General features: G+C 40.1%; 1 protein-coding gene across 1 annotated transcript; it reads left to right on the forward strand.

Annotated features, from left to right (window-relative positions):
* Positions 1-5,480: 5,480 nt before the first annotated feature.
* Positions 5,481-18,495, forward strand: LOC134498263 (protein-lysine methyltransferase METTL21E-like). The gene is made up of 4 exons (XM_063304338.1): positions 5,481-5,584; positions 12,027-12,184; positions 15,685-15,802; positions 17,890-18,495. The coding sequence occupies exons 1-4, from the start codon at positions 5,512-5,514 to the stop codon at positions 18,303-18,305; spliced, it is 765 nt and encodes a 254-aa protein (XP_063160408.1). The 5' UTR covers positions 5,481-5,511; the 3' UTR covers positions 18,306-18,495.
* The last annotated feature ends 6,795 nt before the right edge of the window (positions 18,496-25,290 follow it).

Here is a 25,290-nt window from a genome sequence, read left to right on the forward strand (position 1 = left end):
AATTTAATCTTGGTTTATAATTTATAATTTGAGCAATTCTGGTTATAGTGGTTAGTTATTGCAAAATAACTCAATTTAAATACTGCTTTCTTTTACTACTAATTTCAAATTGAAATGAGATATTCCAACATATTATGAATTTTTAGCTAATTTTACAGTGCTTGTAAATCTCCTTTTTACCTATTTTCTGTTCTTTTTATTCTTTTATTCTTTTCCTTTATTATTCTTGCAAAATTAATAAATGAGAAAAAAGCAGTTAAAATAATGCAGTGATATTTCTCCTTTTTTTTAATTTTACGGAGTGACACAGAAAAATAGTTTCAGTTGCTGAATAGACTGTGTTGTGTACCACAAGCAAATAGGGGGACCAAGGATTGTCAACCTGACCTTGCTTAACTGTGGTGAACAAAACCAGACTGAAAGTAAATTGGATCTGAATTTGTAGTACGGCTTGACTTTCCCATGGATTTTGACCACAATAAAGTGTTAAAGATGCAATGGACAGAAATGATAATCTTTACTTTTATCTCAAGGGGTATGAGAGAGAAGTTAACTTTGTGGTTGTTTTCATTTTTATGATCACAGAATTTGATACTTTGATCTGGAGCATTATGACCAGTTTGTATTAAATGTTTGCATGGCGTTTCAGCTTATTTTATTTGACAGATAAACCAGTGTTCTTGCCTCTGAGCAGCAGAAGAAAGGGTGAGGAAATACCTCTGTTCATGCTTCTCCTCTAACACTGTCTGTCCCAAATTGGTTTATGTTGGAGTTGGGACAGAAATGGAGGGATGTTATAGCCCATTTTTACCACCTTTTCCAAACTTTTAGCCAGCATGAATCTTGGCTGAGGGTGATGGAATTATAGGCCAAGACAGCTGAAGAGTACCAGATAGGAGAAAGCTGCTCTATAGGGGTATCTCATTTTATCCCAGTTCTGTGATTGCTCTGTCCTCTCAGACGGTGCTTAATACAATCCATTCCCTTGATTCTGTTTTTTTTTTCATTTATTCCTACCTTCTCCACCTCAATGCCATTTAGATTACAGTCCCCAGAAACTTCAGCCATTGTGCCAAAGCTGTATTGTTCGGTAGTTCTGAAAGTTGGCATGAGGCTGAGAAAGGCTGATGTGTACATTTGTTTTTTCAAACAATTTAAAAGTTGGCAGGGCGATCATGCTTGTATGTTGGTGTCAACACAACTCTTCCTGAGAAAACTATATCTGGACTGCAAGGATGCCTTGATTTCAGTTCCACTCAGCACCTGGCTTGTAAGTTCTAAAATAAGAAAAGAATTGTATTTCTGCAAAAACCTTCACCCAATATGATTTATCTGGCTGTGGAATATGAGGCATTAAAATGTTCTCTAAAACTAGGTGTCAACTCAAAATTAAGTCATACAGAGTTGGTCTTCATCAATTTGGAATACACATTAAGATTCCAGCCTTATTTTGCTTATTTGAAGCCAGAGTCTGACTGGCTTGCCTGTTGTCATCACTGTTGCTTCTGTTTTATGTAAGTGTTTCTGTTTTCTTTTCCCAATGAAACTCAAGGGCAGCTGTTGGTTTTATTAATTCTCTTACCAGGGAGTTGTTGAGAGATTGCATTTCAGACTGATCTGCTGTTTCTCTCTAGTACTCCACCAGCTAGCTATTGCCGGGGGGAGAGAATTAGCAGATGAATAATTTTGCCTTCACCTATTCTGGATACAAGCAAGAACAAAAGGTATGTTGTTTGAATGCATTGCACTTACACATGTTACCGTTCTAGAGACTTAATTAGTTTTTAAAATTATTCTTAACTATGTTTAGTAATGAAATTGTTGCTATTGGAAGAATAGTCAAAACAGCAAACAACTCTAACAACTAGCTCATATTTTGGACTTTGCAAGCTGTTCTAGATTACAGATCATAAGATCATATGGAATAGAAAAACATTTTGTGAAATGCCTGTGAAGAGGAATGTTTTCACAACTGAAGAATGAGTAGTGCAGAAAGTTTCTTTAATTTTTTTCCTGTCACTGCTACTATTACAATGATCTAGATGTAAGTATGTTTATTCTGCGTAAACATGGCTTAGGATATATCACAAAAACTATGTTTATATTCCATATAGATGCAACTACTATGCCTGCTTGTTGGTTGTATAGCTTCAGCCTAGTGATTTGCTATGCTGGCTTGAATCAATGGAATGTACATATACAGTATACAGTATTGCTTCTGCAGACCCAGGAGATATTACTGTATGTAGTATCTTGTATTTTGTAAGGAGCTCAATGGTATGGCAGAAAATTATCTCTAAATGTGTGAAACCTGAAACAAAGTTCTCCATTACTGTTGTTTAAGACTACTGTTGGAATTCAGTTGTGTGTTTATGACCATTTGGCAAATATGCTGTACTTTCTGCTACTTGCTCTGCTGTGTTATTAGGGCAATCACTACAGTAATGGGATAAGTGGCAGAAGACCATTAAGATGATCCACCCCAGAGACTTAAAGAATGCAATAGATACTGTACTTGAATGGTCTGGGGGAAGTTTCCAGAAGTGAAAACTGATAGTCTGTCGAAGTCCTAGCTGAACTCCAGAGGGGTAAGACAAAATGAGTAAAATTGTCCCCTAATGCCCTTTCTGGCTCACTGGAGCCTAAACTCCCTGCTTTTCTGGGGAGCTCCAAGCAATGAAATAGGCTAAGAGCTAGAGTGGAAATGGTGCAATGCCCATTTTGAGGCCATCTGGACAAGCATAAGAATGTATATCCATGCCTATTGCATAAGAATAAAGAAGGCTTGCTTAACATCCTGCAAGTGCATAGCAAGCAGAGTTTTTTGGAATGGTTAAGGCATATTGTCATTCGCTGTGGATAACCTCATATTGGAACTTCTGTCTCCAAGCCAACTATTTATTTATTTATTTGAATTTATTAGCTGCCCAACTCCAGTGGTCCCTTGTATCCTGCTCTTGATATAGTATCTAGTGATAGGGTCAGTGCATTGTCTGGTCCAGTCATGTAGGATCACTTTCAGTTTTTGAGCCTGGAGAACGTAGACAAGATACTTGGAGTTAGATAGCCTACAGTATGTTCAATTGAACCTTGCCCATCTTGGTTTATTCAATGCAGCCAGTGTATGTGACTAGTGGATCCAAGGAGTATGAACACTTTGTGTAATAAGTGGTGCTGCTGGTTTTACAGGAGGCAGTAATGCATTTACCCCTTAAAAAAAAGCCATTCTGGGATTCAGAGATTTATAACAATTACTGCCTAGTTACAAATACCCCTTTTTTGGACAAGGTATGTGAGAAGACAGCCAACCTTTTTGAAATAAATAAATAATCTTAATCCACTTCTGTCTGGATTGAGACCTGGACATGGGACTGAATCAACCTTCATTGTTTTGCTCAGTGACCTCATGCAGGAAAGAAATAGACTTTATGGTTTTGTTGGATCTTTCAATAACTTTTAATACTAAAGACTGTGCTCCTGCTGTAACTTGTAGATATGCTTTCAGAGAATAATTTTGGGTATTTGTGCCCTGGCATCTGGGCAGTTATACTGGCAATATTATAAGGCATTATCTTATTCTATATGGGAGCAGCCATTATGAGTTGCCATCAATATGCTGGTGATATTATCTATGACATCTGATCCAGCAGGATATATATATGCTCCAACCTGATTATCTAGAATTGGTTGGATGAGAACAAAGAAATCAATATTGAATCTTGTCAGTGGATGGATGTGAATGGATGGATCCTTGGCATGGGAATTTGAGAGTTTGTTCTTAATGAGGGGGCCCTCTCTCAGAGCAAGTATCAAGACTGAGGTGTGCCTAGAACTGTCACTGTCTACAGTACTTCTAGTCTCAGTTAGTTTATCAGCCAGTCTTTTCTAGACATGGACAGCTCACCAGCCCTTGTCTATGCACCAGTAACTCCACATTTCTATTACTATAATGTCCTCTTTGTGGGACTACTGTTGAGTCTTGTGAAGAAGATGCAGTAGATGCAGAATGTGCTGGCCAGGTGCTGAGGCTCACTATCCATGTATTTCATCCAGACTGAAGCAACTTAAGTTCATATGAACTAAAACGAACAATTGGTTACCAGTTAGGTTTTAGGCCAGGTTCAATATTTTATTACTGGCATATAAATCCTTAGCTAACTTGAAACAAGGACACAAAGATCACCTTCCCCGGTATAAGTTTGCATGATCACAGGGTCACCTTGTGTGACATGGGCTGCCATATACATATGAGAAATAAATAAATAAATGATAATCTGGGGAAATCCTATTGCAGGTGTTATAAACTGTGGATTATCATTCTGTTACTCATAGATTTCTCAGCCATAGTGCCTACTAGTTGAAATGTTTTCACCCCACCTGCAATATTTGAGTGGTGCTTACAATTTCACTGATACTGCTATTGAAGACCCATCTTTCACTCATACCTTTTCTGACTGAATACCTTTTCTGTTGTTGTTATTTTATATTTTATTTATTTTTTCCTTCATTTACTCCGATCCAGTTTAATGTATATGCTGTTTGGTAACTCTTTAAACACTTTTTATTACAGTTTTTTTTTTTTTGGTAAAATAATTTGAAGTTCTCATAATAGCATTGACAATGCAGCAAAGAGATACATTTCTGGACAATCATTATAAAGTATTTGTCATCATTTACCAAAACAGGATAAAGAAATACATTCAAACAACCTGGAGATGTCAGTATTCACCTGTGAAATAAATTAGATATATTAAATAAATATATATATTTCTCAAGAGGTTTTAATTAAGAATTTGATGATCAATCTAGATTTATAAATAATTTGTGTTATAATTTTCTAAAATCTAAATTCATATGTATTTTTGTGTAGTACAATGCAACCACATAAAATACATGCATTCAGTTTTCTGTTTTTTTAACACTTTCCCAAATGCTACACCTTTTTATGGCATGCAGTTTTTGGAAATATGCACAGTGTTTGAGATGAGAAACACATCTATCTACTGTATGTCATATCTATCTTTTGATGGATCTTGCAATTTTGTTTGAATAGGAATCCATCTCAGGTGTTTTGGGGGGATTGTTGGTTTTTTTTTACATCTCTTGTATAAAGTTCTTTTGGGGGGAGACTGAAATCTGTGAAAACTTGAGACATGACATGGTGCCAGTACAAAAGTATGCCATTCATTCAGCTATACCGCTCAGTGATACTGTCCACAAAGTTGGCTTTCCTCAGCATGAATTTAGACTTGATCATTGCTATTGGAGCTGTTCCTATCAATAGCCAATAATAATCTATCCACTAAATTATCACTGGCTGTTAACCATTACAGTAGAGTGTTATTGCTTCTTATTTACTTATGTAACCAAGAAAGCATGACTATTGAAGATAATGTGACTTTCTTCATAGAATCATACTTAACTGCCTTAATTATTACTTACATTGTTACCTAGTATTTTTGGTTTCATTTCTAGGATTGCTAACTTTATCTGCCCAGGACTTTGTATGACATGGATTCTGAATCCTCTCAACATGAATGTCTTGTAACAAATGAGTTATCTAGAAAGCCAGACAATAACAAAGGTAAATATGACACACCCTTCTACCTGGTTTTGTGGCTAGCTTGCTGTGTTTCATATTTATTGATTGGTGATATAAAAACTTTACAACAAAACCACCAACAGTGGTAGGCAAGTTTTTTTAGTTGATAACCACATGTTGACATTTTGAGATAAAAGTATTATTTTTAATATTCTGGTAAATAGTAGTCTCCCAGTAGATAGTAGCTTTTGGCTGATCTTTGGGCTTGGAAGGTAAGCCTGGTTAGTACTTGGATAGGAGATCATCAAGAAATACTAGGCTTGGGAAGTCTAAAAACAGTCTAGAAGATGGGAGTAGTCCCATTGTTGCCAAGGAAATGACATGGATATGTCTCTGAAATCACCAAGAACCAACAAAATTTTGGGTTACAGTCACCCACCATTTTTATGTTCTAAGAATGTTGTAGTGGAATATTTTGGGGGCACATTTGAACTGGAGACTTTGACAAATTATACTGAAGCACAAATTGGTTTATTGACAGCGCTGGAGGCAAAGACAGGCCTAAAGAGGGGTGGGGTTACTTGGACAGAGCAACTAGATATTTCTTAGGATATAACACATCATGTGCCTAGTGAAGTCAGTGAAGCCATTGGGGCAGTGTTTCTCAACCTTGGCAACTTTAAGAAGTGTGGACTTCAACTCCCAGAATTCCCCAGCCAGCATAGGTTGAGAAACACTGTGTTAGGGTGTGTCTAAGAGGTAATGGGGCAGGGCTTTAAAGGCCATAGGGGTTTGAAAGAACAAAAAGTCAGTATTCCATTAACATAGTTTCTTTTTGGGGAGTTACTTTCTTCTGCTTTCCCAGATACTACTCACCTCCCACTATCTTTTCCCAGTTTATCAGTATTTCTTGGCCTTCTCGATATTCTACAGCTGAGCTGACAGTGTAGTTTTCCTGGGAAAGAGTTTTGGTAATGGGGTAGTTGCCCAATTTGACACCATACAGCTGAGCCAGTGCTTTGTTTTCCCTGGGAAGATGTAGTTGGGTTAGGAGCTTTTAACTTGCTCCCTCATCTCCTACAAGGTCTGTGAGCTCTTATGTAGGTCCCAGAGGCATTTATGTAAAGACTGAAGATGCTAGATTAACACTTTATTTTGTGCTTCTCATAAATCCTTAGCTTTTCATTTATTTTCAATTAAAAAACTGGTGGGTGCCCATGAAGGGGACTATGCTGCATGGGTTCCCGTAGACATCACACTAAGAATTATAGTCTCAACACATCTGGAACGTGCCATGAGGTGTGCTATCATATACATAGTGAGGGAGGAGCATTGCAGTACTGAATTCATGTCCCATGATCATTGTTCCCCACTGTTTAGTCAGGAGAAGGCAAGGGAATAGAGTCAAAATTAATGAAATAGCAGAGCAACACAGAGTAAACCCTAAGCAGGACTGTGGAAATGGCTTTATAATAGAGAAGAACAACCAATATGTTGCAAAAATAGTGCCCTTCCTCCAATGTATTAGACTACTGCCTTTCCATTCCCAACAATATGATCTCCCCTAAGAACATGCTGGATGTGGATGTTAAGTAGGGTTGTTCAATCTCTGTGGTGATTGCTAGGTCAGAGAAAATTGGTATGGAATTACAGAGTACATTCAGGCTTAGATATTGAAAAATATGTTTATGAGGGAAAGACTTTTTGAAAAGAGCAGCTAAGGTCCCCAGGTCCTCAGGATCTTAGCAGGATATCATTTCCCTTTGCAATATTTAAAAGAGGCTGATGTGGTAACCCTTGTATCCTATTTCAGTGTTTGCAAAAGATGTGTTGTTTTCACTTTGGAAGAGATGTTCTCACATGCTGAAATCTCTATCATTTAACTTTGTTAGGATGAAGGCCCAGAGAGATGCAGCTTTTAGAATGTATTTCTAGAAGTGATGAGAAAAAACATTTTTACATTAGAAAGGAATGAGACTTACTAATGGATGATAGAATGAATGGGAACTCAGCATGTAATGGATTTAGGTTTCCTTAAAATAGAAACAAGAAAAAAAACCTAGAAAACAGACCTATACAAGAAAAATGCTTGGGTGAGCAATCTAATAGGATAGGAAATTAGTTTATAGGGCTTTAATAGGACCTGATAAAATGGAATAGTATATGCACAAACGTTAACATCCTAAGTTGTTAATTGATGGTTTAAATATTCATGTGCACAAAAAACTATCTGTGATTTATTCAGGTCCTCAATTGTCCCCTTATAAAGCAGTCAACTTCAATTTGCTTGATTTATACATGTACATAGAACCATGTCTTCTTGAGTTCAAAGGGATTTACTCCCAGCCGTGTGTGTGTGTGTGTGTGTGTGTGTGTTTGCGTGTATGTGTATGGAATCTGAGACAGATAACTACAGTGTTAACTCTTGCAGAGCCATACATGAGTCAACCTGTCTCACATTTACATTGCTGTGAGGAGTGCTTTTGATATACCAAAAATATATTTTAGAGGGCAGTCAAGGTGACAGAGCTGAGATCTGAAATATTTTTAAGTGGAGCACTTTGAGCCCAAAATACACCCCCAGTGAGTAACAGATATGACCCAAGGCTAAGGCTAAAAAATCCAGATGACCACTAGATAGCAGTAAAAAAAAAGCCTAGAAGTTTCTGTATCTCATGGCTGCCATCTAGTGACCACACGGATTTTTTTCAGGCCAGATCTGGTATAGGAATTTTAACTGGTAAATGATGCAGGAAAGGTAATTTACTTTCACTAAACCATGGCCTATGTTGAAATGGGACTCCTTTTTTTCACCCACTGAAAACATTTTTAAATAATAATTTGTCCAATTTCTGTATAGGCCATTTGACATTTCTATCTGAGAAAAAGCATGTGGCCAAGGAGCCAAATCTACCTCATCAACACCTTGCCACAATATAGGGTTTCTCTAACTGGGCCAGCTGAGAATGTTTCAGTAGGAAACTTGATGACCAACTTTGAGGGCAATAGGGCCTCTTGATGTTCATTGTGTCCTTGTAATTGGAGATAAAAACTACCATCATGGTAATTTGAGGTGGTAAGCATAGTTCATTCAAGACATTCATTCATTCAACCAACATCCAGTGAAAGCTGAAATTTGTCCTAAGATCAGCTTCTAGTAAAAGAAGAGTTATACCAGGTAAGACCAAAGGCTTACATGTTCCCCCAGTACAGTAGCCAATCAAACACTCCCTGGAAATCAATAAGCAGATTATGGACCTCATAATCCTATGCACCTTGTCTTGCCCAGCAACTGGTACTGAGACTGTCTACCCTCTAGATTCTGGAGGTAATATATATACCTAATGATTAATAGCCATTGATAGCCTTCGCAAGCTTGGGTCTTATTTTAAAATTGCCCAGTTCTCTTCTTTGCAGTAGTAAATCTCACAGTTCCTTAGAGCAGAAAAGCTTTCCTACAATCATAATCTGATTTCTGCAAAGACTTAAAAGAAGCGATGGCTATTTCTTGTAAAAAAAAATCAAGGCAATTTATCTGAAATTTGATATACACCATGCCATGTAACGTATTACTATTTTTAAAAATTGGGGTTAATTTTTCAGGTTTGTAAATAGGAAAGATGGAGACCTAGGTTTTGATTGCCAACTAATACTTCTGAATTCTTTGTACAGACCTTTCTGCCTTTTCACTTTTACCTTTTGCTCCTGAGTAGTCTTTCTGACAGCAAAGGGGGTGGCAGGCCAATCTACTGGTTCCCAGTGTTCTTCGTTTTGTGTCTCTCTCTTTTCCTTTCTCATGCTCAAACTTGGGATTTATTTACATGTTTCAGCTGCTCCTTCCCAAATTCTATCTCCTGGCACACTACCTGAGTAACTTAATGCCGCTTAAATGATCATCTGGAGGCAGCTGGTCTAGCAGAAAGGGCAATCCAGCTCTTAGTTCGTATTTCCTTTACATCCTGCAGTTTAGCTATTTAGTTTAACTTTTAAACTTCCCCAGCTTGCTCCAACTTTACTACAATAAACTGGATTGCAGAATGCTAAACTCATGTTTATGAGGAGTTCACATAAGGCTTGACCAGTGCTTCAGAAAGATGCCTCCACAGAAGCCATGTCACTGGTCTCTAGTGCAGTCCAAGCCAAAATGGTCATGGCCAGCAGATCATGTGACTGAAGATGATGGGATAATAAATGTAAACCCATAATACCCTCTTGGTCACCTCTTGCTGTTATTGGTGAAACTTCCTAGTGGTTCATCTAAAGTTCTTGTGAGATGGTATTATAAGGCTACCAGAGCTGGACTGCAAACATTAAAATGATCACTAGAGGGAAGCAAAGAGCTATAGAAAATGTTAACTCTTCGATGCATCTGATAGTCAGGTAGATTTTTGCAATCTAAATCTGATAGCCAACTTTTTTTTCCTTTCCAAATTTTATGAATCCAATATTCAAAAACTCTTAACCAATAGCAAATATAATTTACATTAACACTGTATGATTTGAACCTAGCATATGTGTGTTCCTAACATGTACACCCCCCCACTATCTACTTACTAGACCTATTGTCTGTAGGTTGAGTCCTGGCAACTGGATTTCTTTCTTTTTGGTAGAAACATTTCGCTGCTTGTCCAAGCAGCTTGTAGAAGTCACCTAAGAGAAGTAAGTTGTATTGAGACACAGGTCCAGAAGATGGCAGATCTGGTTCGGGTTGAGGTTGTTTCTCCTGTTGAGGGTGCTGTCCTCTTCTAGTCTCTTCCTAACCGCAGTTAGGGCATCAGTGGTGGGGATGCTGGTGAAAAGAAAGGAAACATCAAAGGAGACCATGGTTTCATCTGTATCCAGTTTCAGGACCCTAGCTTTAGCAACAGATTCTTCCATGTTATGAATGTGGTGGTCAGTGTATCCAACCAGAGGTGCTAGTATGGTGGCAAGGTGTTTGGCAATGTTATATGTTACTGAATTAATGCTGCTGATAATGGGTCTGAGAGATGCTCCTTCCTTGTGGATCTCAGGGAGTCCGTAGATGCAGGGGATGGCTTCTCCAGGATACAGGTGGTGGTAGGTTATCCTATTGATGGAGCCCTCTTGTTCCAATTGTTTCAAGCTGTCTATCACCTTTTTCTTGTAATTGCTGGTGGGGTCTCTTTTCAGCTTTTCGTATGTGTGGTAGTCATCCAAGAATGAGGTAATTTTGTCATGGTAGTCTGCAGAGTTTAGGACAACTGTGCATCTTCCTTTGTCCGCAGGCAGGATCATAATGGTTTCATCTTTGCTAAGGGCTGTCAGGGCTCTCCTTTCAGGTCGTGAGGTTGCGGGGGGAGGTCAAGCGCTGGACAGCACTGCAGAGATTTTTAGCTGGAGTTGTTCTGCTTCTTCAATGGGTAGATTGTTGTTACAGATGGCAGATTCTGTGGCTGTAATGAGCTCCACCACCGGAACCTGCTTGGGGGTGATGGCAAAATTAAGACCTTTGGCTAGGACATCTCTCTCTGGCTGGGTGAGTTCCTTGTCTGAGAGGTTCTTCACCCACATGTTCTTTTTGTCCTCTGTTGTCCTGTCATTGTCGTTCCTCCCAGCGGACAAGCAGCGAAATGTTTCTACCAAAAGGAAAGAAATCCAGTTGCCATGACTCAACCTACAGACAATTCCACCTGGATGACTGAGAATCTTCACTGACATAGACCTATTGTTATTTACTACTCTGGAATTAAGAAGGGACTATTATTGGCCATTGCATTCTTTAGGTCATTAATTTTAAGCTATGGCAGTTTTGGAGGATTTCAGAGGTTCTAGATTTTATCTTTGAAGGTTTTTATTTGTTTCCATGTTCAGAGTTTTCCGAAGTTTTATTGGCACTGTTGACAATAGGCTGTAGGATTCAAAGACAATATGCTTATGCCTGGGTGAATATCAAAGATATTTTATTAAGAATAATTAAGAGAGTAACAGAGAAAAAGAACAAGTATACCAGACGGTATCATTTCAAGGTATCAGGAAACCCCAGAATGACAGCAGACAGACCCCCTAACCCTAACCCTAACCCTAACTCATGCTAGGAAGGGATGTACAAACTTGCCTGTAGGGGACAACAACTCAGAGAGAGGGCTTTCTCTGCTAGCCCCTGACTGCTTTTAAATAAACAGTCTTCTAATTATAAAGTTTCAGCCAGTTACAAGACTACTGCAATCGACTTTTTATTTCATTGTTACTAAAAAAACAAAGGCAAAAATTACGTTATTGCAGTTTTATGAATATGTGCATAATGTCATTATATAATTACATATATATTAAAGCATTCATTGTGGGGATCCTTTACCAGTAGTGACATAAAACAAATATTTTGATATTTATATTTAATCAGTCCACATACAAGTTAGTGATTTGCTCACGGAGCCATCTTTTGTTCAGTGTGGCTGCCTCTTGCTATTTTAAGATGTCTGTCATTGTCGTTGTTATGATTATGATTGTTATTATTTTAAATTAGGACAAAATGGTGATGAAGACATAGTTTCAGAAATCATGGGGAGATGTTTCTATCCTTCACTGATAACTATCCAAACCTGGGAAGAATTCAGTTTTGCTGGCCACAGGATCAAGATTACGGAAGCTACGGACAGTTATGGAGCTGTGGTTTGGCCTTCGGTATTGTTGTCATGCAATATGATTGGCTTTGCTATCTGAAACAAAGTACAATAGCTTATTTCACAGGTCTGTATCTGCCTTGAAAAGAAGCACATAGAAGCGATTAGCTTGCAGTGCTTCCTTGTTGGCAATGCCGAGGGGACTGTCTTCCCTCTGTCATTCCACTGAATTTCTGATTTAGTTTTGTAGTAAGAACCTGTCCTCTGCAGCTAGCCCAGGAAGCAAACAAGTTGGCAGACCAGGATGGAATCCTGTCCTTCCTGCAACAGCCCACTCATGCTGCATGCGATTCATGATCACCTATGGCTACAAGGCAAGTGATTAAATATATGGCAGGTCTATATGAACTACAGGTAGACCTGCTTACCAACTGCCTTGTACAGTGGCTGTTTGCAGTTACAACGGTGCTGAAAGAATAACTTTGTGAGCAAGGTGCATATTGACAACCTTCACAGTGTCTCTCTCTCACAGTCGTATGTTTGCCGTTACAGTCCATTAGTACATGTCATCCTGTGCCTGACCCGTTTTTTCTCTTTTTTTCCCTCCTCACAGAGTGGAGAGATTGTCTAAAGAAGGCCTGACCTGTTTTTTTCTCCTCCCTCCTTGCAGAGCTGGGAGATTGGAGAGGAAGGGATTACAAGAGAGTGAGCAGCACACAATGGGGAATACACATTGAAAGGAATGTGGTGGCGCTGGCTGTTTGCCTAGCACACTTGGGGCTGCTGCAAGCATGGTAGGCAAACAGCTGGTGCTATGCATTCCTTTCAATGTGTATTCCCCATTGTGTGCCTCCTTACTCTCTTGTAATCCCTTCCTCACCAATGAATGTAAATAATTAATTTACATTAATTAATTTACATTAATTCTCTTCTTGCTAATTATCCCAGCACTGGGGTGAGCATTCCAAAGGGTGGGGGAGTGGGGAAAAAGGAAAGCACAGTTGTGGTCACATGGTTTCCCACCTGGCGACTGCTTCACTTAACAACCAAGCTGCTGGTCTCAATTGTGATTGCTAAACAAGGACTACCTATATATTGACTTTTTGTGTAAAATTTGAAAAACTTAATGCAGGAAAATATAAACCTGGAAAGCCCACACACAGTGGAATATTGAGGTTAGGGGCTTCCACACCTCTATTTCTAGGTAGATTTACTATTCATGGATCAAAAGGGAATCTTTTGGCAATGTACTTCATCAGATATGGGAAGCATGAAATTATCTTAAATTTATTAAAAGTATACCCCACCCCTCTTCTATCAGTAATGCTTCCAGGCAGTTTCAGTCCAGACTCTGAACAGATTTTATTTGCTCTACGGTGTACTTTATGACCATCGCTTAGATTTCAAATTAAAAAGTATGCCATTCCCATGTTGCATTTTCGGAAGCATTTAGCCATGGGGATCATTCATTAGATGATTCTTAATTGGGTTGTAACATCCTGACCTCACTGCTCAATCCCTCCTTTTGGGCTGGATCTCTTCCTTCTGCCCTATTTGACCCAGCCCACTTCCCCTTTTCGCTCTTGAAGCCTCAGTTTTTCCCCAGCTGAACCCCTGGACTTTTTCCTTCTTGGAGAAAATCTGCCAGTCTCTCTCTCTCTTTCTGTTGGCTGAGCATTGCCTGCTGATAAGGCTGTACCCCCAAACTCTAAGGAGGGAACCCCAGCTGCGCAGCATGCTGCAGGGAGAGAAGCCTTGTGATTTTTTCCCCCTTTTATCTCTTATTTACTCTCAAGTAGTCTTTCTTGTCTGTTATTCTCCTTAGGCTCCCAGCCTTAGCAATCTTAAGATGTCTGGACTTCTTAGAATCCTAGAATTCTGGCAGTTGAAATCCAGACATCTTAAAGTTGTCAGGGTTGAGAAATCTGGTCTAGACTAAACTTCTTCAGCTCTTCTCCACTCCCAGCGCTACAGCTCACTGTTACAATTTTCTAACTCCTGAATTTATTTTTTTATCTCTTTACTCTCTGGGACCACCTGCTTCTTTATCAAGAGGTCTCCAATTCTATATGCAGCTGTCCAACCTTTCTGTCTGCAGCAACAGTTCATTTCCTCTTAATCTCATCTTCTATAAGCTCTTTCTGGAGGTTCTTATCCCCATTTGACCCTATCTTCCTCCAATCACAGCCCTTTGCAACCAGATTTTATTTTATCACTCTCCCCTCCTGCCTTCCCAGCAAACTCCTACCGGTTTGCACCAAACATTAACTTCAGCATAACCATCTGGGATGTGCAAACTCAGAAGGTTAGGAGTCTAAGTTATTAAAATGTAATTGCCCTTATACTTACCTAGGGCTTCCCATAAACATCTGGTTCATCACTCTGGAACTTCAACCTGGTTTAGATAGGCCTTTGCTCTGATCCTGAACAAGCAACTCATGCTTTTATGTGATCCTAAACATTTTATGGGGGTGTTGACCGACAGGAAGCTCTGGCGTGGGCTGGTCCATGAAGTCACGAAGAGTCGGAAGCGACTAAACGAATAAACAACAAACATTTTATTAAAGAAGGCATCAGAAACTGAAAGTAATGTACTATGTGACACTGATGTAATAAATTAAGAATGTTAGATATCAAGGGTAAAAGGTGATATTTCAAAGCAAGTGTTAATCTGCCAATGTCCTAAAGTTTACAGTTGAAATAGGAATGAAAAAATAAAAAAATAAAAAGTAGCGATTAGCTTAGTAGCCTTGACTTAAGGTAAAATGCCATTTGATCCCAGGAGTTACTGATTGTGTGCTTTGCTAACTTGCCTCTCTGATTCAGCTAGATGGAATCATAGACAGTTCCATTGTCTTGTAGAAATTAGTAGCTCGCATTGCATTTTGTTTAAAGAAAGAGAAGAAAAACAAATCCCAGGAAGCCCAGTTACAGATCCCTCACATGACATGCATTTCCCCCCCTTTTAATTCTTAGAGCTGTATTGTTCCCAGTTTCCATTTCTGGCAGTAGCCTGTTAGCTATCCAGAATGGCACCCATAATGAAGTTGACAAGTCCGCTACTATTCCCTAGTCAGTCAGGAATTAATAGCACGGTGTTAGAAGGCCCTTTGCTAAACAGATCAGATAAGCTCCCCCTTGCAATTAATTTTGGAAGACAACATGCGGAAAGAGTTTTATAGTTTACAGCAGAGGAAGGTAATCTATTGCTCTCCATATATTTTAGACTGTGAATCTCACCACCCCGTCCCCTGGACATGTTGATAAAGAGTTATGGGGGCATTGTAATCCAAATAATCTGAAAAGGCCTAGATTGCCAGTTGCCTAAAACTAATTCACATAAAAGAACCTTGAACTTTCTCTAACTACCTGAGATTCATGCTTTTCATATATATTTTTTGTGTCAAGAGATTCTTTTGTTCATATAAACTGAAGCATCTTTCCCCTCTTTTTGTTAGTTTATACTAAGTAAAGGGTGGCCTTGTTGAACTAAAGGCATTGTTTCAGTATTCTTTTTCAGAATTGCCATTGTCAATTATTCTTGTTCTTTTTCATTCTCAGGCTCTTGTTCTGTGCTATTTTTTGGAAACAAATGTGAAGCTTTATGACATGGTTGACAAAAATGTTATTGAAATTGGAGCTGGAACAGGCCTCGTTTCTATAGTAGCCAGCTTGCTAGGTAAGTGGTAGTAACTCCTGCTGTGTCTTCTGTTTTAAAAATAGCATATGTGATACCGGGGTCTTGAAGGACATAAAACAGATGGAAAAAACAGGTGCAAAATTGGTTTGTTGTCAGAGCAAAGCCCCTTTAAACAAGACACCAGTCTTGCAATTAATATTTGTAGGATTCATCAGTTTCTGAAGTAAACTGCCAATGTGTTTGGGTACATGGGCTGATCTGGATCAAATTCTAGTATGGGAAACCATGGGCTTTATGCCTGTGGACCTTGCTGCAGTCCTGATTGAAACAGGACACCTTGGATTGAGGAAAAAAATTAGACAAAATAAATCAGGATGGCAAAAATCTGGACCACCGTTAGATGGAAGCAAAGCAGTTCAGAAACTCTAAGTCGATGTTGCCCCCTAGTGATTGTTCAGATTTTGCATATCTTGTAGCTCTAGGAAAACTGCTCTAAATGGGAGCTGCCCTGTTGAACTACAGATTCAAGAAATCCATTCAGATTGGGACCCCAGTAGTTGTGGTAGGGATAAAGGAATAATTCCCCACATCTTTTAACAGGATCCTGATCTGATTGTTCCCCTTCCCACAATTTACTTGTAAAAGTTAATCCCATAGGGGGCAGGCATAGTGGGTGGAGGGGAGAAGCAGGAGAAACCTGTTGTTTTGTGACTGTTCTCCTGGCACCAAGAAGACCCACTTCCCCAATAGAAGGGGTGCTGCCTGCAGAGATGCTTTCTCTCTGCATTTCTTGAACCCTTCTACCCACCACCTTCCGGGCAGCTTAGGTGCTACAGTGCCTAAGCCTCAGGGGGCTTTTTATACCCTTGTTTGTGTAGACCGTTGGACAGGTGTATAAAAAGCTGCTTCTTCAAGCTACCCTTGGCTTCCTGGCAATCCTGCTGGCCAAAATGCTAACCCTGAAGGAAGTCAGGGCAGCTTCACCAGGGAGCTGTGTGCAGGTGGGCTGCCGGTGGCTCTGCAGAGAAGCTGCCCCTGTGAAGCTGTCTGTGGGGCTCTTCTGCAGCCCCCACTGGCAGCTTTACCATGGGGGTGTTGCTTCCACCCTATTTCCCTTCCCAGGTATGAAGAGAAGTGGGGAAATGGTCATATAGTTGCCATTCTATGGGGAGATGTAGGACTTTTTCTCCCCCCCCCCGTGGTTTCTGCTACTCATGGGTGGTAGGAGAAGAGAGGGGCAGGAGAAAAGGGGAAGGCGATTCCTTTCCTGCCAGTTCTCCATGGAGAGATCCCTCTGTGAAATTGGAAAACCAACAGCAGTAACTTGAACTAAAAGAGGCATTCCTTCTCCCCACCTCCAACTTTCTTTTCCCCTAAATTCTGGTCTATGATGATAAAAAAAACTTCAATTGGATCTCCTTCCCTCCAACAATACCTGCAGGGTGGATAGTGGGTGGGGACATAATGTTAAAAACATTATGTCCCTTTTGTATGAGCATCATGATGTTGCACATATGATCTAAAGTAACTGGAGCTTGCAGCAAGGCAGAGTAATGTTAATTCTATCATTTTGATGAAAGCAGGAAGTTCCTGCAGACACCCATGCTCCCTCCCCCACATCTCTGATATAGACAGGACCCCTGCTCTGCTTTGTGACTAAGGCAGAGTAGGGGTTGGAAGTGCAACCAGGATAGTCTTCTGCTGGCTTCCGTCTTGGATAGTAGCACTTTAGTGCTGTTGCATGGAACAGTCTATAGTAACTGGTCTAAAGTTATCTAGTGAGCTTCTTGGCTAGTTTGGCAATCTCACCATAATCCCATACTGGTTCATTGAGCCTAGAAATCTAATCCACAGTTGTGGACTGTCAGAGAGCCTTTTTGCTCAAGTTTGTTCTCCTTACAGTTGTAAGCTAGGCAAATATTACAAAACTGTCTTTCATCCAAAATTGGTCTGGAATTTCACCAAGTAAGGAATTGGGGAACACACAAGAATATTATTTTTCTTTGAGTGGGCAGTGGTTCATCATTTTTACTCATGCCACAGAGAATTACAGTATAAAATTGATTTGTACTACCTTGTTCAACTGCCTTCAGTAAACATTGTCATTGTGGTCCCTTTTGTCACAGGGGCTCATGTGATTTCCACTGACCTGCCTGAAATGTTAGGAAACCTGCAGTACAATGTTCTCAGAAACACAAAACTGAAATGCAAACACAAGCCCCAGGTGAAAGAATTGGTCTGGGGGATGGACCTGCAGAAGAATTTCCCCAGGTCTTCATCTCAGTTTGACTACATACTGGCTGCTGATGTTGTATACCACCACCCTTACCTGGAGGAGCTGCTTCTAACCTTTGATCATTTGTGTATGGATAACACCACCATCATCTGGGCCATGAAATTCAGACTGGAAAATGAAAACCAGTTTGTGGACCAATTCAAAAAACGGTTCCATCTTGAAATGATTTCTGATTTCCCTAGTTTAAATATAACCCTGTTTAAAGCAAAGAGGAGGGCAAAATGGACTCCAATGACTGCATCCTGAGTGTTGGTTGTTAAATGCCCAATAATCATCCAGTGTAATCTTTTGCTTGATTTTCCAGTTCTGAATGTGCAGGATTGCTGGAATACTCAAATGTTTTATTTCTTATCAACATTTCAGTTCAGCAACAGATTCAGGTTACCGCAATGATTATTATAAGATTTAGATTCACTTGCATGCTTTTGTATGAACAGGTTTCAAGCTGCCAGGTCAACCCTATATTCTCAATTGATATCTTGATTATTTCAGTGGTGCAAGGTTGACCTGCTGTGATAAAGCAGAGAGAGGTAGTTGCTTCAGGCAACAGATACTGTGGGTGCGGGAAAGGTGGTGAAGTGCTAGGGGGTAGAGCTGTGTGCCTTTAGTTCTGATAAATGCTGTTCCATGGATGATGTCTAAGGAAGTGCCAGTCAACTGCCAGTCTTCTCAAGTTTTGTGGAAAGGAATAGGGGGGTAATGGATATCTCCCATCTATGTAATACCCAGGACTGAATTTTAACAGTTGCAATAGTTATAGTGGCTGTGACTGGTGGGAAATGAACATCATTCTAAAGTTTCACTCTTGCTTCACTAAAGGGATTGTTTTTTTGTCATATCGGTTCACGTGCCCTTATTTAACATTGTCACCTTCTTTAGACTCATCCTTAAAGCTAAGAGACAGGCAGTCAGGCAGAGAACAGCAAAAAAGCCACAATATTGTAAATGTTGAAGCTGGGAGGCAGGAACTCTAATCCTCACACCAGGGAAATGTCATTGTTGTACTTTGCCCACACGCTCAGTGTGTGAGATGGGTGGCCATATAAAATATGATTAATAAATAAATAAGGAAAGCTGTTTCGTAGGCAAGGGACCATTGGCAAAAAACTTCAAGCAGCTATATTGTGGCTACTGACTAAAGAAGGTGGGAGGAAGAGACCCAGTTAATACACGTATATTTATATGTATATGGCAAGATTTTAGGTGCTGTTACACAGAACACTTCTCTTTCTGACATTAGTGACTTATACATTCATCACCATGCATTTAGACAATGTGACACACTCTACATGGAGCTGCCCTTGAAGAAGAGTTGGTCCAAAATATAGTAGTTAGGATGCTAATTGGAAAGAACAAGTTACAATTATAATACCACTGCTTTGGTCACTGTATTGGCTACCGATTATTTCTGAGCTCAGTTCGAAATGCTGGTTTTAACCCATAAATCCCTCCATGGGTAGTTACAGGACCATCTCTCTGGATTAGATTTGGTCCCCCATGCATTTTGCCCAAGGGGAAGTGCTGACGGAGCCCATCCCACACAAAGTGAACGAGGTGGGGACCCAGAGGTAAGCCTTCTCAGGCACTGCCTCCGTCCTGTGGAACGGTGTGGAACTCTAGCCTACAGTATTAATCATCTGGAAGGTGCAGAAGACCATCCTATTCTGGCAGGCATTTGGTAGATAATGGATGACATTGGACTGCCTTATTGGATCTGACGAGATTTGGTTTACCTCATTTGGGAGTTATGTTTGTTTACGCAGGGTTATTTTAAAATATGTGATTTGATATTTATAATAAACCACTTTGAGATTTGGAAGTAGGAGTTATATAAAGGACTGCATAAATGAGGGCTTCCTTATTCTTTGCAATAAATCTACTTACTTAACCTCCTTGTGTTTGCTTGGAAATCTGGAACAGACAGAGCATTTAATTGTCATATCTGGTACAAAGCCTTCACAAATCCATGTTTGGAGAATATAGGAAGCATAATCCCAGCCATATTATTTCTCTCTTTCATGTGCAAAACCTGGGCCTTAAACACTAACCTGGAATAGAGTATTACACTTTAATGCTATAAATGCAGACAGGGCTCCCAACAGTGCAAAGTACTCAAACTCTGCTTCCTCCATAACAATGGGATGTGATGGAGCATATATCATCATTTCTCCTCCTCCATAGCTTCTGGTTTGGGAACACCTGGAAAATGCTTAATGCAGCTGCAGTAAAGAATGGCATAGAGCTGTTTTACAGGCTGGGTGTGACTCCAAAATGAAATACTGTTTATTTGGTCAATGACCAGCAAAAATTAAAACACCACCACCAAAGTAAAATCAGGTAGATGAGATAAAATAGTAGCATAACAAAGATAACACATAAAATGTGATATACACTACTATAATGGTGCATTAATTACCTGTGCATGTGTATATCTAAAATATTACAGTCTATGAAGTAAAATAGAGGGACCCTTGGGGACTGCACCTCACTCTTAAGGCGCTGTTGGACTATAATTTCTGTATCAGCAAGAGGAGGTTCCTGTCAGTGGTTGTGTTTTTTAATTTTTCCCTAAAGGGCATTCCTGGAAATCGAGTCAAAGGCATGTTTAAAATCTAAAAAGGCCACGAAGAGGGAGGATTTCTTTTTATGAGTGTATTTTTGTGCAAGATGGTGGAGCACCGGATTGTGGTCTGCTGTTGACCTCCCTTCTCTGAATCCTGCCTGCTCATCTTGGATTATGACCTCTGTCTCTATCCAGCCTTGGAGGTTGTGATTTAAATGTTTAACATACAATTTGCTAACAACACTCAAAAGCCTCCAACTGATTAAGGTCTCCAAGTAAACATCACAATCTTTAAATAAAGAAGTTATTTTTCATGGAACCACTAGTATACCATGAAAGTCAAAATGAGGCATATTTCCCTGTTCCTGTATATTTTCCTGTATATTATTCCTGAAATATTAGGAACAATTATTAAATAATTTGGATAGCAAACCTTAAGCTCTTTCATTCCCATTCTGTGTCTCTTTTTCATAACCAAAAAAATACCTAGGCTTGAATAACAATAGTATTTTTAAATTTAATTTTCAAAATCTTGTCAGTCCTACAATTGCTGTCTAGAGTGGTATAGTCTTCCAGGACACTGTGACAAGGCTCATAACTGAGACAAGCATTATAAACAAACATAACAATTTTCCACAGAGAAGACAAGACGCAAGTAAAATGTGTTTAGGTAAGCATCTGATGGATGTCACAAGCTCTGTTTTGTTTTTGACGATTAATTTAGCTTTGAAGTTATTTCAGTGAGTGGGTGGGTGGTTGTGCAGTGCTTCATCTTGCTTGGATCCCAGATTTCCACCAGGTGGCAGCACAGATGTACATTTCTTGCCCCAAAACTAATCCATATATGTAATAAAATCTATTTCTTAAGAATGAAAGTTATGACAACTGGAAAAAGTTTCTGGGTAATGTATGTCATTAGTTATTTTAATACGGATGTGTCAAGACAAGCCCACTTGCCCTTTGTGGGCCTTTACTGCCGTACTTGCCAAGACTTTTTGTAAACGTGCCATGATGTCTAGGCAATCCTAGTCAAAGCAGTACATACTGTTCTATTTTGTGAATAATTTTGCAATGAGTTTCAGGGGTATCTTCATCATGCTTTGATATTGTGGCCATAGCTTCCATCTTGCCTTTCTGACACCCCCAGAAAACCTCTGGTGGGCTTATAATGTAACCAAGAGCAGCCAACCATGCTACTTCTGACTAGGACTTGGCAAAACACACACACACACCCCTCTTGATTTTACGTGTCTTAACTTGGCTATGGCTTGGCAGAAGTCTCAGAAGCATGGCTTGTCTTTATTAGAATCTTTATAGCAGGCAAGAGTGATGCCAAATGAAACAGGATTGCCCACAGCCAGTGTGAATGTGCCTCTTCTGTTCAGAATGGTTCAGACCTGTAGTTTTTTAATTCCCAACCTTTCCACAAATGAACATGCACTTTACACAGTATGATTCAACCTTGAAGCTGAGCAGCTGTCGGGTGTTTGTATAGCTACTAGCGCTGGCCTGAGAACTGCAATTCTTGGCTTACATCCTAACTGTCAGGAAAGGCTGATGCACTCTGCAGTGGGAATTCCCCATCTCTTGCTAGGGCTTATCCATAAAGCCTAGTTGCCCTGCCTCCAGAACAGGATAGCAACTATTTTTTGAGGGCAGGAACAGATGATATCAGCCTTTATTCAACCTCCCTCCCATCACCAATTCAACCATGGGGTGTGCTTTCCTGCTGCAGATTGAAAGTCCTATCTTTCTTTTACATTGTCTTGAGCATACTTGTCTGTTTTTGGTGGATCCTTTACGGACTAGTAGCCAGCAATTCCTTGGCTACTTTGCAAAGGAAAGTAAAGGTATCCTGATCTAAGAGCTTCTAAAACACCTAAACTACCAACACTATTAATATAGCATAGTGGTTAAACACTTTGCCTAGTATGTAAGAGGTTGCTGGTTTGAAACCCCACATAAACTTTTTTTTTTTAAAAAAGTTATTTATTTTGCTTTATCTATTTCTTTTGTCTACCTAGCTTTCCTTGGCTAATTGAGGGCTTCCCCCTCTCCCCCCACCCCCTCCCCCAAGGACAAGGTTATCTCAAGGGACTGGAAAAATGAAGAGATGTTGGAATCCTGCACTAGTAATTTTTAAGCCCACAGCTAGCTAGGGAAAGCTATAGACAAAATAAAGAAAATAGTAATAAAACAATGAACAAACAAAACAATTTCTGGTTGGTTCTGAACCAGCTAATACTTACATCCAGGTGCTTAGCCATCAGGCTATTTTAGCCCTAATGCTAAAAAGAGGGTCTAAGGCTTATTAGAGTGCAAAGAGCTGGCATGAAAGCAAATTTACTTTTAAGGATGGTATACAGTATTTATGCATTCTGATGCTTTAACTCTGTATTTATAAATTCTACCTGCCTTTGTATACATATATTTTCATATGTATGTGTGTGTATACTGCATATATAAATCCATCCCACCCTTTAGCAAGAGTGGAACTACCATCAGCCACCTCTCTACCTGGATGACATCAAGCTGTATGCTAAGAGTGAATGAGACGTCGACTCACTGATCCACCTGACACAGATCTACACTGAGGACATTGGGATGTCATTCAGACTGGAGAAGTGTGGCTGGATGGTGAGAGGGAAGGTAGTTAAGACTGATGGTGTGGAACTACCAGCAGGCCACATACCAGACATACAGACCAGCTACAAGTACCTTGGTATCCCACAGACTTATGGGAACCACAATGAGGAGGCAAGGAAGACAGCAGCATCCAAGTACCACCAAAGGATAAGACAGGTCCTGAAGAGTCAGCTCAATGGGAAGAACAAGATCCACACCATCAACATGTATGCCCTGCCAGTCATCAGATATCCTGCCAGTATAGTGACCTGGCCAAAGGAGAACATGGAGGCTGCTGATGTTCAGACCTGGAAACTCCTCACAATGTATGGAGGCTTCCACCCCAACTCCAACACCAGGAGGAAAGAGGGAGGGTGGGCTCTGGTGAGTGTGAAAGCCACTGTCCTGGATGAGACCCAGAGTACCCAGGAGTACATCACTAAGATGGCACCTAAAGATGAGCTGTTGAAAGAATGCCTGAGGCAGCAGCAGACATGGAAGGAAGATCAAGCAGAGGAAGTGCCATGTCAAGACAAGACCCTGCATGGGATGTGCCATCGACAGATAGCTGAGGTGGCTGACATTGGGAAATCCTACAAGGGGCTGGAAAGAGCTGTACTAAAAGACAGCACTGAGGCACTGATCATAGCAGCACAAGAACAGGCACTAAGCACCAGATCCATAGAAGCAGGGGTCTACCACACTAGGCAGGACCCAAGGTGCAGACTGTGCAGGGAGGCCTCAGAGACAGTCCAACTCATAGTGGCAGGCTGTAAGATGCAGGCAGGAACAACATACACTGAACGGCAAAACCAAGGAGCTGGCATTGTGTACAGGAACATCTGCACAATGTATGGGCTAGACCCTCCCAAGTCCAGATGGGAGATTCCACAGAAGGTTGTAGAGAATAACAGGGCTAAGATCCTGTGGGACTTCCAGATCCAGACAGACAAGCAGGTACTGGCCAATTAACCAGACATCGTGGTAGGATAATGCCATGGAATCACATTACACACAACGCAAAAGAAAAGAAAAAAAAAGTTAATTTCTCCTTAGAAAAGAGGTGAACAATCCTTCTTTGACTCCATTTCGCTCAGGAGAGATCTGTTGGAAGCAACACAGTGGGTAGAACTATGTTTCTGCCACCTGTTTTCTCTTCCAATCTACCACAAAAGACAAGAGCAATTGCCAGAAGAGCAGCCTGATTCCTTGCAGAGGATTTGAAATTAGTCCAAGGGCTGAATTGAACTAGTCAAGGAGCTCAGGTTTTCTAAGCCTGTCTTAAAAGGGAGTCACCCTGGATAGTGACCTAACTTAGCAGTCCTGCAATCATAATGGATAGAGCCATGTTAATTTGCTGGGAAGCAGGTTGGCATGTGCCATATAATGTGCTTAAATAGTGAGTGTGTGTACTGGGGACAGCTAGAGGAATTGTTGAAAAATTATTTCGAGTTATTTTGGATTTGTTCAGGCTATTTGCTCTTCTTCTTAACTCACTACTAACAGACTTTGCTGACAGAAGAACAAGAACTCAAGCTATGAAGTAGTGGCAAAACTTCAGGCAGATGGTAGAATGCATGATAAGACCAGCCTTTTGCCCTTTCAAGATGGCGCTATCTCAGCCCCAAGCTTTCCTGACTGAGCCTGAACAGGCTTCCATTGATAATTACATGAATGACAGTCATTCTGAGTGGTTGATTTGTGATGCATTATATATCTTTATGTCATTTATAAACTCTTTTAATCTCAGAGACTCCGGCAGACTGACTTCCTCCCTCCCTATCTACTTGCGATATCCCATTGTATATAGTATAGCAGTGTAATCTGATTTCATTCAAAGGTGACTCAATGAAATCATCCCTTCAAATCAAATCTTTGAATTGGATCACTGAATTGGTTCGGTATGTTGAATCAAACCAGGCACCTCTGAAGCTGCTTGGAGATTTAATGGGCCTTTCTGTGTGGGCAAATTCTATCATCAGATCAATGTATTAATTGATTGACATTTTGAATCAACAGTTTGACTTGACTTGACTTATTATA

This window comes from Candoia aspera, chromosome 5, assembly GCF_035149785.1.
Source record: "Candoia aspera isolate rCanAsp1 chromosome 5, rCanAsp1.hap2, whole genome shotgun sequence".
NCBI lineage: Eukaryota > Metazoa > Chordata > Lepidosauria > Squamata > Boidae > Candoia > Candoia aspera.